At 51.0% G+C, this 12,875-nt stretch overlaps 1 protein-coding gene across 1 annotated transcript; it reads right to left on the bottom strand.

Moving 5' to 3' along the window:
* Positions 1 to 205: 205 nt before the first annotated feature.
* On the bottom strand, positions 206 to 2,773 carry LOC147992790 (uncharacterized). The gene has a single exon (XM_087543108.1). It carries the CDS (start codon positions 2,429 to 2,431, stop codon positions 206 to 208), a length of 2,226 nt encoding a protein of 741 aa, XP_087399234.1. The 5' UTR covers positions 2,432 to 2,773.
* Between the last annotated feature and the right edge of the window lie 10,102 nt (positions 2,774 to 12,875).

Below are 12,875 nucleotides of genomic sequence, written 5' to 3' on the forward strand. Positions count from 1 at the left end.
TCTCCCGCGGGCACACCAGTGTCACAGGAGGCCGTGTGCCCCTTGTCGAGCCCGGACGGCGCCTGGAGAGTCACCAGCCCCAAGTTGGAGCCGTATTGGTTGGCCACGTCCGTCTCCATCGGCCCCACCGAGGAAGACGGTCTTGACGCGGCTGGACCGGTGGCGAGCTCGCCCCCTGATGCCAAGCTTCTCCCATGCCGCCGTGTCAATGGAAATCATCCTCCATGATCGCATCGGGATCCTTGTCATGCTCCTTGTCCTTTTCCTTGTCGCCCGGATCCGGGCTCTTGTTGTTGCTTGGCGGCGGAGGAGGAGGAAGTGCCGGAGCCCCGCGACGAGGTGCGAGCTCCGGCTCAAGCTTGATGAGGTAGCATTCTCCGTTGAGCCATAGCTGAACCGATCCCCGCAGCTTCTCGGGCTTGCGACAGGCGAAACGCATCCTCACCGGGACGGAGTGGATCAAGGACAGCTCATCTACCACCAGTGGGCGGCCCAGCATCGTCAGCCCGGCCATGAGGCGGTCCACCTTATGGTGCTTGGAGGGAATGCCCCAGAGCTTCACCCAGACCTCGGGCATCGACTCTCCTTTGGGTTCGTCTGCCACGGTGTCGCGGATGAGAGCCGTAATGTTGTTGAGGGACAGAAAGATCTTGCCACTGCGGGTCGCCATGCGCAGCATCGCCGGGTCCGGGAAGACCACGAAGAAGCAATCTTCATCGATCTGAGCCACCTGCCAGTCCCACTCTCCCTCAAACAGATGTGGCACCTCCACCTCCAAGATCTCCTTCGACAGCATGCCCGGGGCCGCAGAGAGGATGGCTGCATTGACCCCGAAACCGCTCTGCGCGTCGTCAGCAGCTTCGGGGAACTGCAGGCAGAAGAAGCCCCCTCCTGGGATGGCATGGCCCATGGTCAGGAGGAGCAGCGGCTTGCCACGGGAGGGGCAGCAAGCCGAGACGTGGCCCTCCTGAGAGCAGAGGATGCAGAGAGGCGCGAACTTGCAGGAGCTCTGAAAGTGCCCCGCCCTGCCACACTTGAAACACTCTGTGTCGTCAGCGTCCTCCATCGGGATTGGCTCGGCCTCCGTGCCCTTCGACGACCCCGCCTGTAGCGAGGAAGGCGGCTTGGAGCCCGCCGGCCCCGCGGCCTTGAACTTCTTCTTCATCTTCGACGCGAAAGGGTCGCCGGTCCGCTCGCCTTGGAACTGTGGCATCTCCTCGATGCGCTTGAGCTCGAGCCCCTTTCTCTTGTGCTCTTCTTTCCTCCGCTTCTTGCGTTCCTGGTCCTTCACCCACCACGCCGGCGGCGGCCCCCATCCACCCGACTCGCCTTCGCGCGCCGCGCCATGCGCCTTGGACCGCACCTCGCGCTCGCGGCCGCGCTCCGGCACCGCAGCAGGAGGAGGGAGGGGGCGCTTGTCCAACCGCCGCTCGCCCTTGGAACCCATGGCCACCACCTCGGCAAAGGAGCGCACGAGGGGCGGCGGAGGGGGAATGGGGAAGAGGGAGCGAGCAGAGTGACCGAGACGGCGCACCTCCGATTTGGTGGCTGGAAAACCTAGCGACGGATCTAGGGTTCCTCTGGGCAACCACAACCACTTAAGTACCGGAGCCACTGGGCTTGGGCCATTTGGACCGGGTCGGCCACCTACAGGCTCAGTGGGAGCCTGGCTGCACTGCCCCTGATGGACCGCCCGCTCGTGGGGTGGATCGGGATCCGAAGTGGGCCGAGCAGCCTGGGATCCACCCCGGCCCACCTGGCCCGCCAGCGCCAGGGCTCCAACCCTAGGGCCTGGCAACTCCGATGCCGTCACCGCCTCCCTGGCCGCCGCCGCCGGCGCAGCAGCCACCCCTGGGCTCTGCGAGCTCGCCCGTAACAGGAGCCCGACCTCCGCCTCCGGCGCAGAGAGGCCAGCACCCCGCCGATGCGGAGACCTCAACCGGACCGCCCGACGCGCCGCTCCAACCGGAGGAACATGCCGACGAGGACCACGGCCCCCGGGCGCGAAGGCACGCCGCCTGCCAGGGTGAAGCGAGCCCCCGAGCTCCGCCGCCCTGGCTACGAAATCCCCGACCGAGCTTAGGGACGGGCCCCGGGCCGTCCCCTCCCCGTCGACGACTGCGTCCGCCTCCGCATCTGATTCCTCTGACTCCTCCCCCGCCAGGGCCCAAAAACGGCTACCGGACCTGTCGCCAGCGCCCGCCGGCGCGTCGCACCGCCCCTCCCTGGGCGCAGCGCTCGCTGGCGCCACGCCGGACTTGACCAGCGTCCACTCCGCCGAGCCCTGCCGGCTTTCCAACGCTTCCCCCGCGTCGCCCCCTCCGTCGCCCGTAGGATCTCCTCTCCATACAGGAGCCGTTGGGGACATCTCTCTCCGTCCGCTCGGAACTGGCCTTCTAGTACTACAAAATTTATGTGGGATAAATGGCATATTGTTCTATCCAAGTAGAGTATTCAGAGGTGCAGGTGAGTTATGTCCGGTGCTTTTCTTCTCGTTGAAGCATATCAAGTTCCAGGCATGGCTTTTTTGATGGAATTATGATACCTTTGCTAAATTAGGTTAGAACAGGAGGAGAGGTGTTTGGTACATAACCAACCTGACAGTTACACGTTTCACTTTGGCCAAAAAAATTGAAGTCACAAGATGTCACAGCAGATTTATACCCAAGAATTCCTTGTTATTAGTTCAGCCTCTCCTTTAGCATGGGTGCCATTCCATGGCTCATAATGTCCGAGGTAAGAGCTGTTGGCCTCTCATAGCCCTTAAGAGCATTCAGATAACCATAATTCTTTTTTTGCGGGGCAGATAACCATAATTCAACGAGATGTCGTGAGTAACAATTCAGAGCAAGCATCTGAATTTCACAACCGATGCATTAGCAAAGTATTATTCTTCAGTTCCAACTCTGAACGAACATTTTCAGATCCTCCCGATGGGCATCAAGAGTTTCACGGGGAGCTTCGCGACACTGGCCAACATGCTCACTTCCTTCAGGGTGACAATGACAGCAAACCTGCTGCTTAGCTGGAGCGCTGGCGGTACGGGACCTAGGTTACAATTCATCTTATAAACCGTATATCAGGTAAGAGTTGGTTTGCACAGATTGGAAATCTAGGCGATGGGAGTGTTCAAGCTAGTTCCCACAAAGTGAACGTAGTAGTGCGAGTCATGTTTCTTTTTTCCATCATCTTCTGTAAGAAAGTCGCAGGAAAAAAACATATTTTCAGGGGAACAACCTACATGCTCGTGTGTTTCCCTCCTGCAGCAGCACAGAGCCTGTCTTGCTGGGCCTTTAAACGTACGGCCTTTGATGCTTTCTATCTTAACTACCGGCGAAGAAAATGTTGGGACCGGCGAATCAAAAAATTTGTGCTGATGGATGAAATTGCTGCAACCGGCGAAACAAAAGCTGGAAACGACAAATTAAGAAGCTGCAACCGGGTAAATAAAAATAAATAAAAGGCATGCAGGAGCACAGCGCCTTGCAAACAATGTTGTTGCATCCGCATGGGTTGCGAGCATCGTCGCCTCGACAATGTCGACATTGCAGAGGAGGGCGCGGAGCAGCTCGTCATTGCCTCATCCACGTCCTCTCACATCGCAGCAAGCCAGCAACAGTTGGGTTCTTGAGCTCTCAGCAGCAGATAGAGCTCGCAACGGGGTGGGTGGTTGCCCGCGGGAGGGTGGGGGCAGCGAGCGCACTGTGCCGTGCTGCAGACGTGAGAGGTGGACGATGGGGAGAAAGAAGTGGCCATGAATTGGCAAGAGAAGGAGAAATAAAGTGGGCGGGAACGAAGGAGAAGGTATGCGAGGAGATAAGAAAACGAGTGGTAGAGAAGATTAGGCAGGAAAAAAGGAAGGATGTGGAACGCAGGATCTCTCATGATCACGCGGTTCCCACGAGACCGGCGCAAAGCTTCCGCCGTCCGTCCGTCAGCCTTTAAAAAAAAACTACCAATTGCACGCACGGGTAACATAAGGGACACATCATGTTAAAAAAAACATAAGGAACTCTTGAGTTTTTTTTTTGCTGCTCAAACTTCTGCAGCTTTTCTATATTTTTTTCCCTGAGAACAATAGCAAACATAGACGTTGTGGATCAAGATCCTAAACACGCGCCATCCCATGAATCCGGATCATGCACAGTGACACAAGCGTAACTATATAACTCAGGCACTAACCTTGTGCTATGACGTGTTTCTCTGTCGTGCCATCTCACGACCCAGTTGACGCACAACGCTAGCGGCTGCGACTCGGACGAGACCAGGGCTCAACGTCGGCCCGTTCGATTATTTACCTATACATATGACGCACTATTGACCATGCATATATATATACACGAGCGAATATGATATCAGAACACTTGCACTTTGAGCTTCCTTCAAATCACCACCCCCTCTGTTGTCTTCGCCTATACACCCTCCACCGTTCCTTCATAATATCGAATAGAGTGCAGGCAACATGGAAAGCGTGGAAACCATGGACGGCGTGGACGATCCAGTCCAACATCTCGCTACTGCCGCAGTGCAAATGGTTACCGACTAGTAGCAGTATGTTTGTGTGTTTTTGTTTTGATACAGCGGAGATGGAGGGAGGGCCTACTTTTATAAGCGCCAAAAGTGAAGAAAGAAAACTGCGGGCATTTCATTTGCAACAGCATGCGGCCAAATCAGCATTCTTCACTGGAGCCAGTGTTACTACTTTGTCCAAAGCGCGTCAAGAGTCTTGCACCGGTCGTCTTACGTTCTTGCGTATATTCTGATTCCGGAAGGTGTGAAGACTTGTAATCCCGGTCGTGGCGAATAATCTACAGGGATGAAAGCAACTGGACCTAAATATATATATTTTCCTCTTTTTTTTTTTTGGGGGGGGGGGGGGGGGGTTGACGTATGGCCCACTGGTTTTGATTCATCGTAAGTGTAGTGTGTTCTTAGTTCCTTTCCCGCAAAAAAAAAGTGTAGTGTGTTCTTCACCCCAGCCTGTTCGTCCATCCACAACCACGCAAGCCACATCATAAGAAAAAAGGGACTGGGAGTCAGGTAAACTTACGAGGGCAGGAAGGAGCACGTCCCACTGAAACCACCGGCCGTAAGCAGAACGACTCGCAAGGTAATTTTACAAGATGCATGGAGATAAAGTTACACTGTGCATGCAAGAAACCAATCCGGTTTTGTTTGGTTTTGCATGCAACGTAGTTTTACAGCGCGATATAGACTATTTAAGCCCAAATTCTTTAAAGCGCACACGCACTTTTTAAAAGAAACAAGCGGCCTTTGTCTCGCGACCGCGTCGGCCCCCGCGGGCGACCGGCCGCGCGACCGGTCTCCTCCCTCCAGCCCCCCCTCCTCCCTTCTCGCCACCGTCGCCGGCGCCCGTGGCCGGCTTGGCCCCGGGGCTGCTAGTGGCGGCGGCCTCCTGGCCCTTCCCCTCCCGGTCTCTCTCCGGCGCGGGCGGAGCTGCTCCGGGGGGTGCATCTAGGCGGCGGCGGTCTGGCGTGGCGGCGGGGCTCCGTGGCGCATGCAGGCGAGCAGCTGGACGGCGGCACTGCCGTTGGCGGCGGGATCTGGCGTCGTCCGCTCGGCCCAGATCTGGGCCCTTCGGGCCCCATTTGGGCCTGGGCGGGGCGGCGGCGGGGATGGTCTCCGGCGTGGCTTCTGGGAGCGCGACGAGTGGCTGGGTGCCGGCGGCGCCGACGCCGGCCAGCTGCATCGCGGCCGGTGGGGCTTAACGGGCCCGCTTCGGGCCTGGCTGGGCCAGGGGTGGCCCGGCATGCCCCGCTGCCGCGTTCGGACGGCTACCGCGATGGTGCCGGAGGCACGGGCCTCCCGCATGACGGCGGTGGAGGTGGTTCCCTCCCGCTCGGCGTCGGTGTTGCTGCTCCCGTCGTGGTGAGCTTCTCTCCGGTTCTCTCGGCCTCGTGGTGGTGTTCGTAGTGAGGCGGCGTGGCGGCGGCGCTACTGCGTTGGCGCATGGTGATGGGCGACGGTCTGGCGGGTCGGTTCCGTCCGGTTGGGCGGTTGGGGTTGGAATGCGGGAGAAATCCCTGCCGGCTTCGGCCCCGACGCGGTGACACTTGCGGGTGCCACCATTCCTTCCTGGAGGGTGTCGGTGGTATCCACCCCCACCTCCCTCCACGTGCCGGGGGAAACCCGAGGACTCGTCCGGGCAGCAGCGTCGTCGGTGTCGCATCCCTTCTTGGAGGTGCCGCTTGGTACGCGGCGGTTCGGAGCCTCGGTCTGTGGTGGTCTGTATTCGATGGGCGCCGCGGTGGCGGGTCATCCGCGCTTTGCCGAGCTGCCGTGGTTGGCATTTGTTTCTTCTTCTTTTTCTTTTGGTGTGTTGTGCTGCTCGCCACAGCGATCTCTGTACTCGGTATTGGTTGCTTTGGAATACAAAGCGGGGGGAAACCCTTTTTCGGTAAAAAAACAAGCGGCCGGGCTTCATAGCCATGCATGAGTAGTTTTTTTTGTCTGCTATTGTATGTCGTTATTAGTATTAAATGTGTTCACACTGGTTAGTTCGATTTGAAAGAAACAACTTCATGTGCAATTATTTCAGTTTTTTGAAGTTTTTAAAAGCCATATCTTTCAAACTGCGCGTCCAATTTAAGATCCGTCTTCACTGTTGGATTCTTCGCGATGAGATCTTTGAAACTAGTGTTGGAAATATTAGCACTTTTCTGACTAATCTAATCCACGAGTAAACAGTAAGCATGGCAAATACGGTATGCATCTCATATCGATACCTAAGCATGTGAGCATGTATAGTACATAGAACCAAAACATATATGAACAGCATATATACAGCCAGCACATGAACGAGCAAATAGGGGATGAACGAGTCATACCCTCCGGTTGGCCAGGCCAATGCGGCGGCGGCAGCGGCAGCCTCGGCATCGGCCGAGGCCTTCTTCTTGGCGGCGGCGTCGTCAGCCATGGGGTCGATGCAGGGGAAGTAGTGGAAGCAGAGGCAGATGGAGACGGGGACGGATCAGGAGCAGTCGTGTCGAGACGCTCCCCAAAAACCTTATTGCCGTTCTCCCGGGCAGGATCTCGAACGACAGGGTTCCAGAGGCACCTGCTCTCCCGACCAACCGTGAACGCGGTCGTTGGGATGGGATCGCTAGAAGCAGCACAGTGAGAGGAACAGTAGATGACGGCTAGGGTTGTACGAGAGGGAGTGAGTGAACTGAGTTAGGGTTCACTCCACTAGCCAGCGCCTTCTTATATAGGCCTTCGGGTAGATGGGCCTGGGCCAGGCCCATGATCGAGTCCGCGAACATCCCATGGTCCAACGTCTCGGACAGTGGCGCTTCCGTAAGCGTCTCGTTAACTAATTAACCATTCCTGAGCGGCAAAAATAAGCTTTGGCTTGGCTCATTCCCGCAACCTGCAACCCGCGGTGCGCGTGCGTCGTGACGAGGAGAGGCGGGCGGCGGAGGAGGAGGAGCGCGCGTGTACAACTTCTATTCCCAAGCTCCCAATAGCAAGTGGTAGAGCAACCCTGATAAAGAGGTCTCACTCTTCTTACTGTAGTAGTATGGGACTAAACTTCCCACACTTCCCACCACTTACCGTACACATGCATGGGCCTTAGAGATTAACTAGGGATTATTGTCTTATATGGGTCTAAGCCCATCCATAATCCATAAATCCCCCACCAGATCGTGAGGTACATAAGTTTGTCAACTATTCCAAACAATGTTTGATATACCAGAATTTTCAGTGGAGACTGTTAAGTTGAACTTCCACCTAGAGCAATAGGATTAGACTTCTTCACAACTGAACAATGGACTATGCCTTGAATTGTCAGTTTGGCGTGCAGAAGTTTCGCCTATTGTCAGCTGATACGTGGTTGCCGAAGGCTAAACCCCACGGGTGGAGCTTATTAGTCATATCCATACCTTCTCATGAGCTTCCTAGAGATCACCCAATCTCATAGACTGTGACCAGCAGTCGGGCTCACATAGGTGTGTTCCTCCAAAGAATGCTCTGTAGGTTAGCATCTTGTTTACATAAGCTTTGGAACACATTAGGACAAAAGTCAGCCTGCCTTACAGAATTGAGAGTATTATTGCATCTCCCATGGAGTGGGTTAATTAAGGATACTCTCCTCAGTTGACCGCTGGATTGTTTTTCCAGGTCCTAATTCACGGGATCTCTGGTCACATAGGTTGGGTTACCCCATGGCAACTTACGTGGGTCTCATGCCCATCTCTCTCGATGCAGTTTCTATCACAATCCGTGATAGCCCTTTCATAAAAGGGTCTGCCAGATGTTTAGCAGTCTGGATATAATCCAATGTTATCACTCCGGAGTTTCTTGATTTTCTGACAGATTTCAATCTTCTTCTTATGTGCTTTGTGGATTTCATATTGTCCTTTGAACTCTTAGCCTTGGCAATCACGTAAGTTGAAAAGAAAATTGTATCTCCTTCCACTTGCAATTTCACGCCAAGCTGATGCCAACAAATCACCGGCACGTGCAAAAAATGTTTTGCACCGCATTCCTGCCTCATGAAATCCTATCAAATGTTGAATATATCACTTATGCATTTGTAACAACACAAACTGTATTTTAGATCAGGATATGAGGATATAAAACCACTTGGAGCACATTTTTCTACTACTAATTCTACCGCCAGATACATAGCTCCCTACCTAAAAAAGAAGATACATGACATAGCTCCCTACCTAAAAAAGAAGATACATGGCGTATAAATTGAAATTGTCTACATCTATGCTTCCTTGGGTCAAGTTTCTACAGGCCTTGTTGCACATTTTCTACTGCTGATGGTACAACTGCTGCTAAACTGAACAACCAACTGCTTATCTGCTTTCAACAGGGGTGCACCTTGTCAATTTGTTGCAGATACAAGGATGCAACTTCATGATGAACAATCAACTGATTGCAAAATCTTTCTTAGCAAAACACGCTTCAGCTCCTCACCGGACTCTGCATCTAATCATCATGCTGCTGATCAAGTAACTTTTTAATAAGCTTTTATTGGCTACTGTCATACATTTACCTAAATCTCCTATTTAGTGCAGAAACTTTGGTATCTCATTGAAAACTACATTTCCCACCAAAAACCTATATTGTTGCATACTGTTAGTACCCCTCCTGATCTTCCAACAGTAGGGATAAAGGCAGACATGTGTAGTCTTCTAGGACAGAACTTCCGAGTGACAACAGGCCACAGCACATCCACTCCCATCAAGTTTGTTATAAATATGTAGCCATTTATCTGAAGCATTAAACCATAAATAAGTGAACACCCCTTTCTACTGCCAGCACCAAGTAGAGAGAAAAACCTAAGGTCTGGAACTTGAAGTGGACCAGCACCAAAGAGTAAGAGACCATAAAAGCAGAGGCACTACTTCAGTGGCAGCAGACCAAATATAAGGTTCATACATACTCATGAAGTGTCAGCTTCACAAAGCAATCACATAAGTGGATATGCAATTATTGAATTTGTCACAAGGCCAGAAATTATTAAATTTGTCACAAGGCCAGAAATTATTAAATTTGTCACAAGGCCATAATCAGTCCCAGCTACCAACTAGGTGTGGAGCTCGTCTACTATCCATTCATCTCTTCACTCATTAGATAACCCGTTTCGTCAATTGGCGCAGAGACCAACTGCACTGCGGAAGTTAAACGAACTATGTGAAACATAAAATTGAAGTCAAGTAAACTATTTGCAGAAACCAACTAACCAGCTACAACTTAGAAATGGACATGGGTGCACCTCATAAACTATTAGTTTTTGGATACATTCCTTCTTAACTGCACTGGCTTGACGAGCATGTTGGGCTAAGTCCCTCCACATGGAGGTGTGTTGGCAGCCGAACATCAGCCCATAAGTCCAACACATGTCAGCAGTTGATCTTCGCTGCATCCAACGGCTGAGAGCGCTTCTAAAGGAAGTGAGGCAAGGAGAAACCCTAGCCACTCCACCCCTTGCTGGTGGTGGCTGCCATTCGTGAGAGTGAGAGAGAGAGAGAGCACACAAGAGAAAACACAACCTGAGAGAGAGGAAGAAGAAGAAGCAGAGGTTCTGTCCAGATTTGCTGCATCTGACTAGACAGTGGTCAAGCTGGTGGTTGGAGGCTCAAAAGTGCTTGGATCGACCCCAAACTTGGTGAGCTCGTTCCTTACTTTGAGTACTTCGATCTGGTTAGCTAGTTTGAGGATTGGGTCAGTGGAGCATCCGATTTGAGAGTGGTTTTGTCAGCTCTGACTGCTGCAGTTTCAGAACAGAGTATTTTTGGGAGACGAATAGTTTGGATAGGCAAATGACGTCCGATTGAGCTGAAATTTGGAGGGGATTTCAAGAACTCTTGTGCCTATATGTCTGCCAAATTTGGTGATGTTTGGTTCAGCGGTTTAAGAGCAGTTTGCAAAACACTGAAGGGTACAGAAGCTGTGTAAACTGTGCTTTGCTGAAATCTTGCCTCTTGTGGCTGTTGTTGCTGTTGCCGGTTGGCAACGTGGAGAGTGTGTTGTCAATCTCTCTAGAGGTTCTAGAGAAAACTTTGTAATCATCACTCTCATAGTGAAGTTGCATGGACCGGTCGGTCCACAGCCATGGTTTTTTACTCCTCAAGTTGAGGAGGTTTTTCCACGTTAAATCCTATGTCACTTGTGCATGTTGTTTGTGTTATTCCGCTGCTTACTTGTTGGTTGAAGCTGTCCTCAAAGTTCATCACAAGTGGAGGGGGTTGTGTAGTGTGCATATTTGCCGTGTCGGTAAATTTGTGCTGCACATTGTTGTTGTCCAGCCCCAACAAAGTGGTATTAGAGCCTTGGTTTGCTTGTGCAAATTGCTGAGTTTCTTGTGGTGAAAGATGAAAGTGAATACCAGCAGGATGATATCTTTAAATGGTACAAATTATCAAGCATGGAAGGGCAAGATGGAGGACTTGTTGTATGTGAAAGAATACTGGAAGCCAGTGTTCTCCACTGAGATGCCGGAGGGCATTGAGGAAGGTCAGTGGAAGGTACTTCATCGCCAAGCTTGTGGGTTTATTCAGCAATGGGTCGATGACAATGTTTTGAACCATATCATTGATGAGACACATGCACGCACCTTATGGCAGAAATTGGAAGAGTTGTTTGCCCGAAAAGAAGGTACAAACAAGATGTTCTTGATCAAACAATTGATGTGCTTGAGGTACAAAGAGGGTCGGCACTCTAATTGCAGATCATGTGAATACATTCCAAGGCATTATAAATCAGCTTTCTTCAATGGGAATAACATTTGAAGATGAAGTGAGAGCTTTGCTGCTACTAGGCTCATTACCGGACAACTGGGAGACCTTTAAGGTCACGGTTTGCAATTCAGCACCTAATGGAGTTGTCACTTGGAATCTTGTGAAAACCAGGGTACTAAATGAAGAGTCCAGAAAGGTGGCTGAAGCTAGTTCTTCGTCACATTCAGAGGTGTTGGTCACTCAGTCCAGGGGGAGAAGCAAGAGCGGAGGTCCAGGTAAAGGGGCAGAAAGAGGTAGGAGCAAATCAAAAAGTAAGTATGCTGATTATGAGTGCCATCACTGCCATCAGAAGGGCGACATTAAGTGGCAATGTGATAAGTGGAAGAAAGACAAAAAGAAAAAGAATAAGCAAAATCAGAAGCAAGTTGACAGTGATAGTGACACAGAGGGCAACCGAGTTACTGCAGTAGAAGAGGACATCATGCTTGTTATGCATGAAGAAAATGAGGGAAGATTTGGTTCCACTGTTGAGGAGAAGATCACTCTTGTTTCTGATGAAACCGTCAACCTTGTGGATGGTGATGTGATGATTTGGATACCGGACAGTGGTGCTACCATTCATGCTACATCTCATAGAGAGCTCTTCACTAACTATATATCAGATGATTTTGGTGTTGTGAAGATGGGGAACAATGATAGAGCAGCCATCATTGGAAAAGGAGATGTGCATTTGGAGACCGCAAATGGTACAAGGTTAGTCCTCAAATCCGTGAGGCATGTTGAGGCACTTCGTCTCAATATTATCTCGGTTGGTTTGCTTGATGGAGATGCACTTGTAGTAAAAGGGTCAAACGTGAAGCACATTAGTGCCGGTTTGATTTTGGCCCGGTACTAATGGTACCATTAGTGCTGGTTCGAACGGATTTGCATTAATGCCGGTTCATGTTGAACCTTTAGTACCGGTTCGTGGCACGAACCGGTACTAAAGGGGTGGTGGCAGGCTGGCGTCAGGCCGGAGCCCCACGATCACCTTTAGTACCGGTTCGTGGCACGAACCGGTACTAAAGGTCTAACCTAACCTTTAGTACCGGTTCGTGCCATGAACCGGTACTAAAGGGGTCTGACCTATAGTACCGGTTGGAGACACAAACCGGCACTATAGGGCAATTTTCAAACTTGAAAAAATCATAACTAAATCATCCTAATTCGGAAAAATACATATAATATATCAAAATTTGCAGAACAAAGGGATTGATACGTTGAAACAACCAGTTTTCCGTTTTGACAATTTTTCAAAATCACAAAATTCCAAAGGGAAATAGAGTTTTTGGGCGTTTTAGACGTTTTTTTGGACGTTTTTAGCGTTTAGTGCTAGTCAGCGTTTAGGGTTAGGTTTTATGGTCTAAACCCTTAGTTTTTACTGTTTAGCATAGAGTTTCCAACGTTTTAAGTCCCGAGTTTAGGGTTTAGGACAATTTTTGAAATGACAAATTGTAAAAGGAAAAAAGATATGCTCTAATTTATGTTTTTTTGAATTTTGGTTAAATCTTGTCAAACCGGTCAAACAACTGATTCAAGAAATATAGAGTGTTACTAAATAATTACGCAATAATATTAGTGTTACTAAATAAGTATCTCAGTTTTTTTGAATTTTGTTCA

The sequence above is a fragment of the Triticum urartu genome, chromosome 1A (genome assembly GCF_056163025.1).
Source record: "Triticum urartu cultivar PI428250 chromosome 1A, HENAU_Tu73, whole genome shotgun sequence".
NCBI lineage: Eukaryota > Viridiplantae > Streptophyta > Magnoliopsida > Poales > Poaceae > Triticum > Triticum urartu.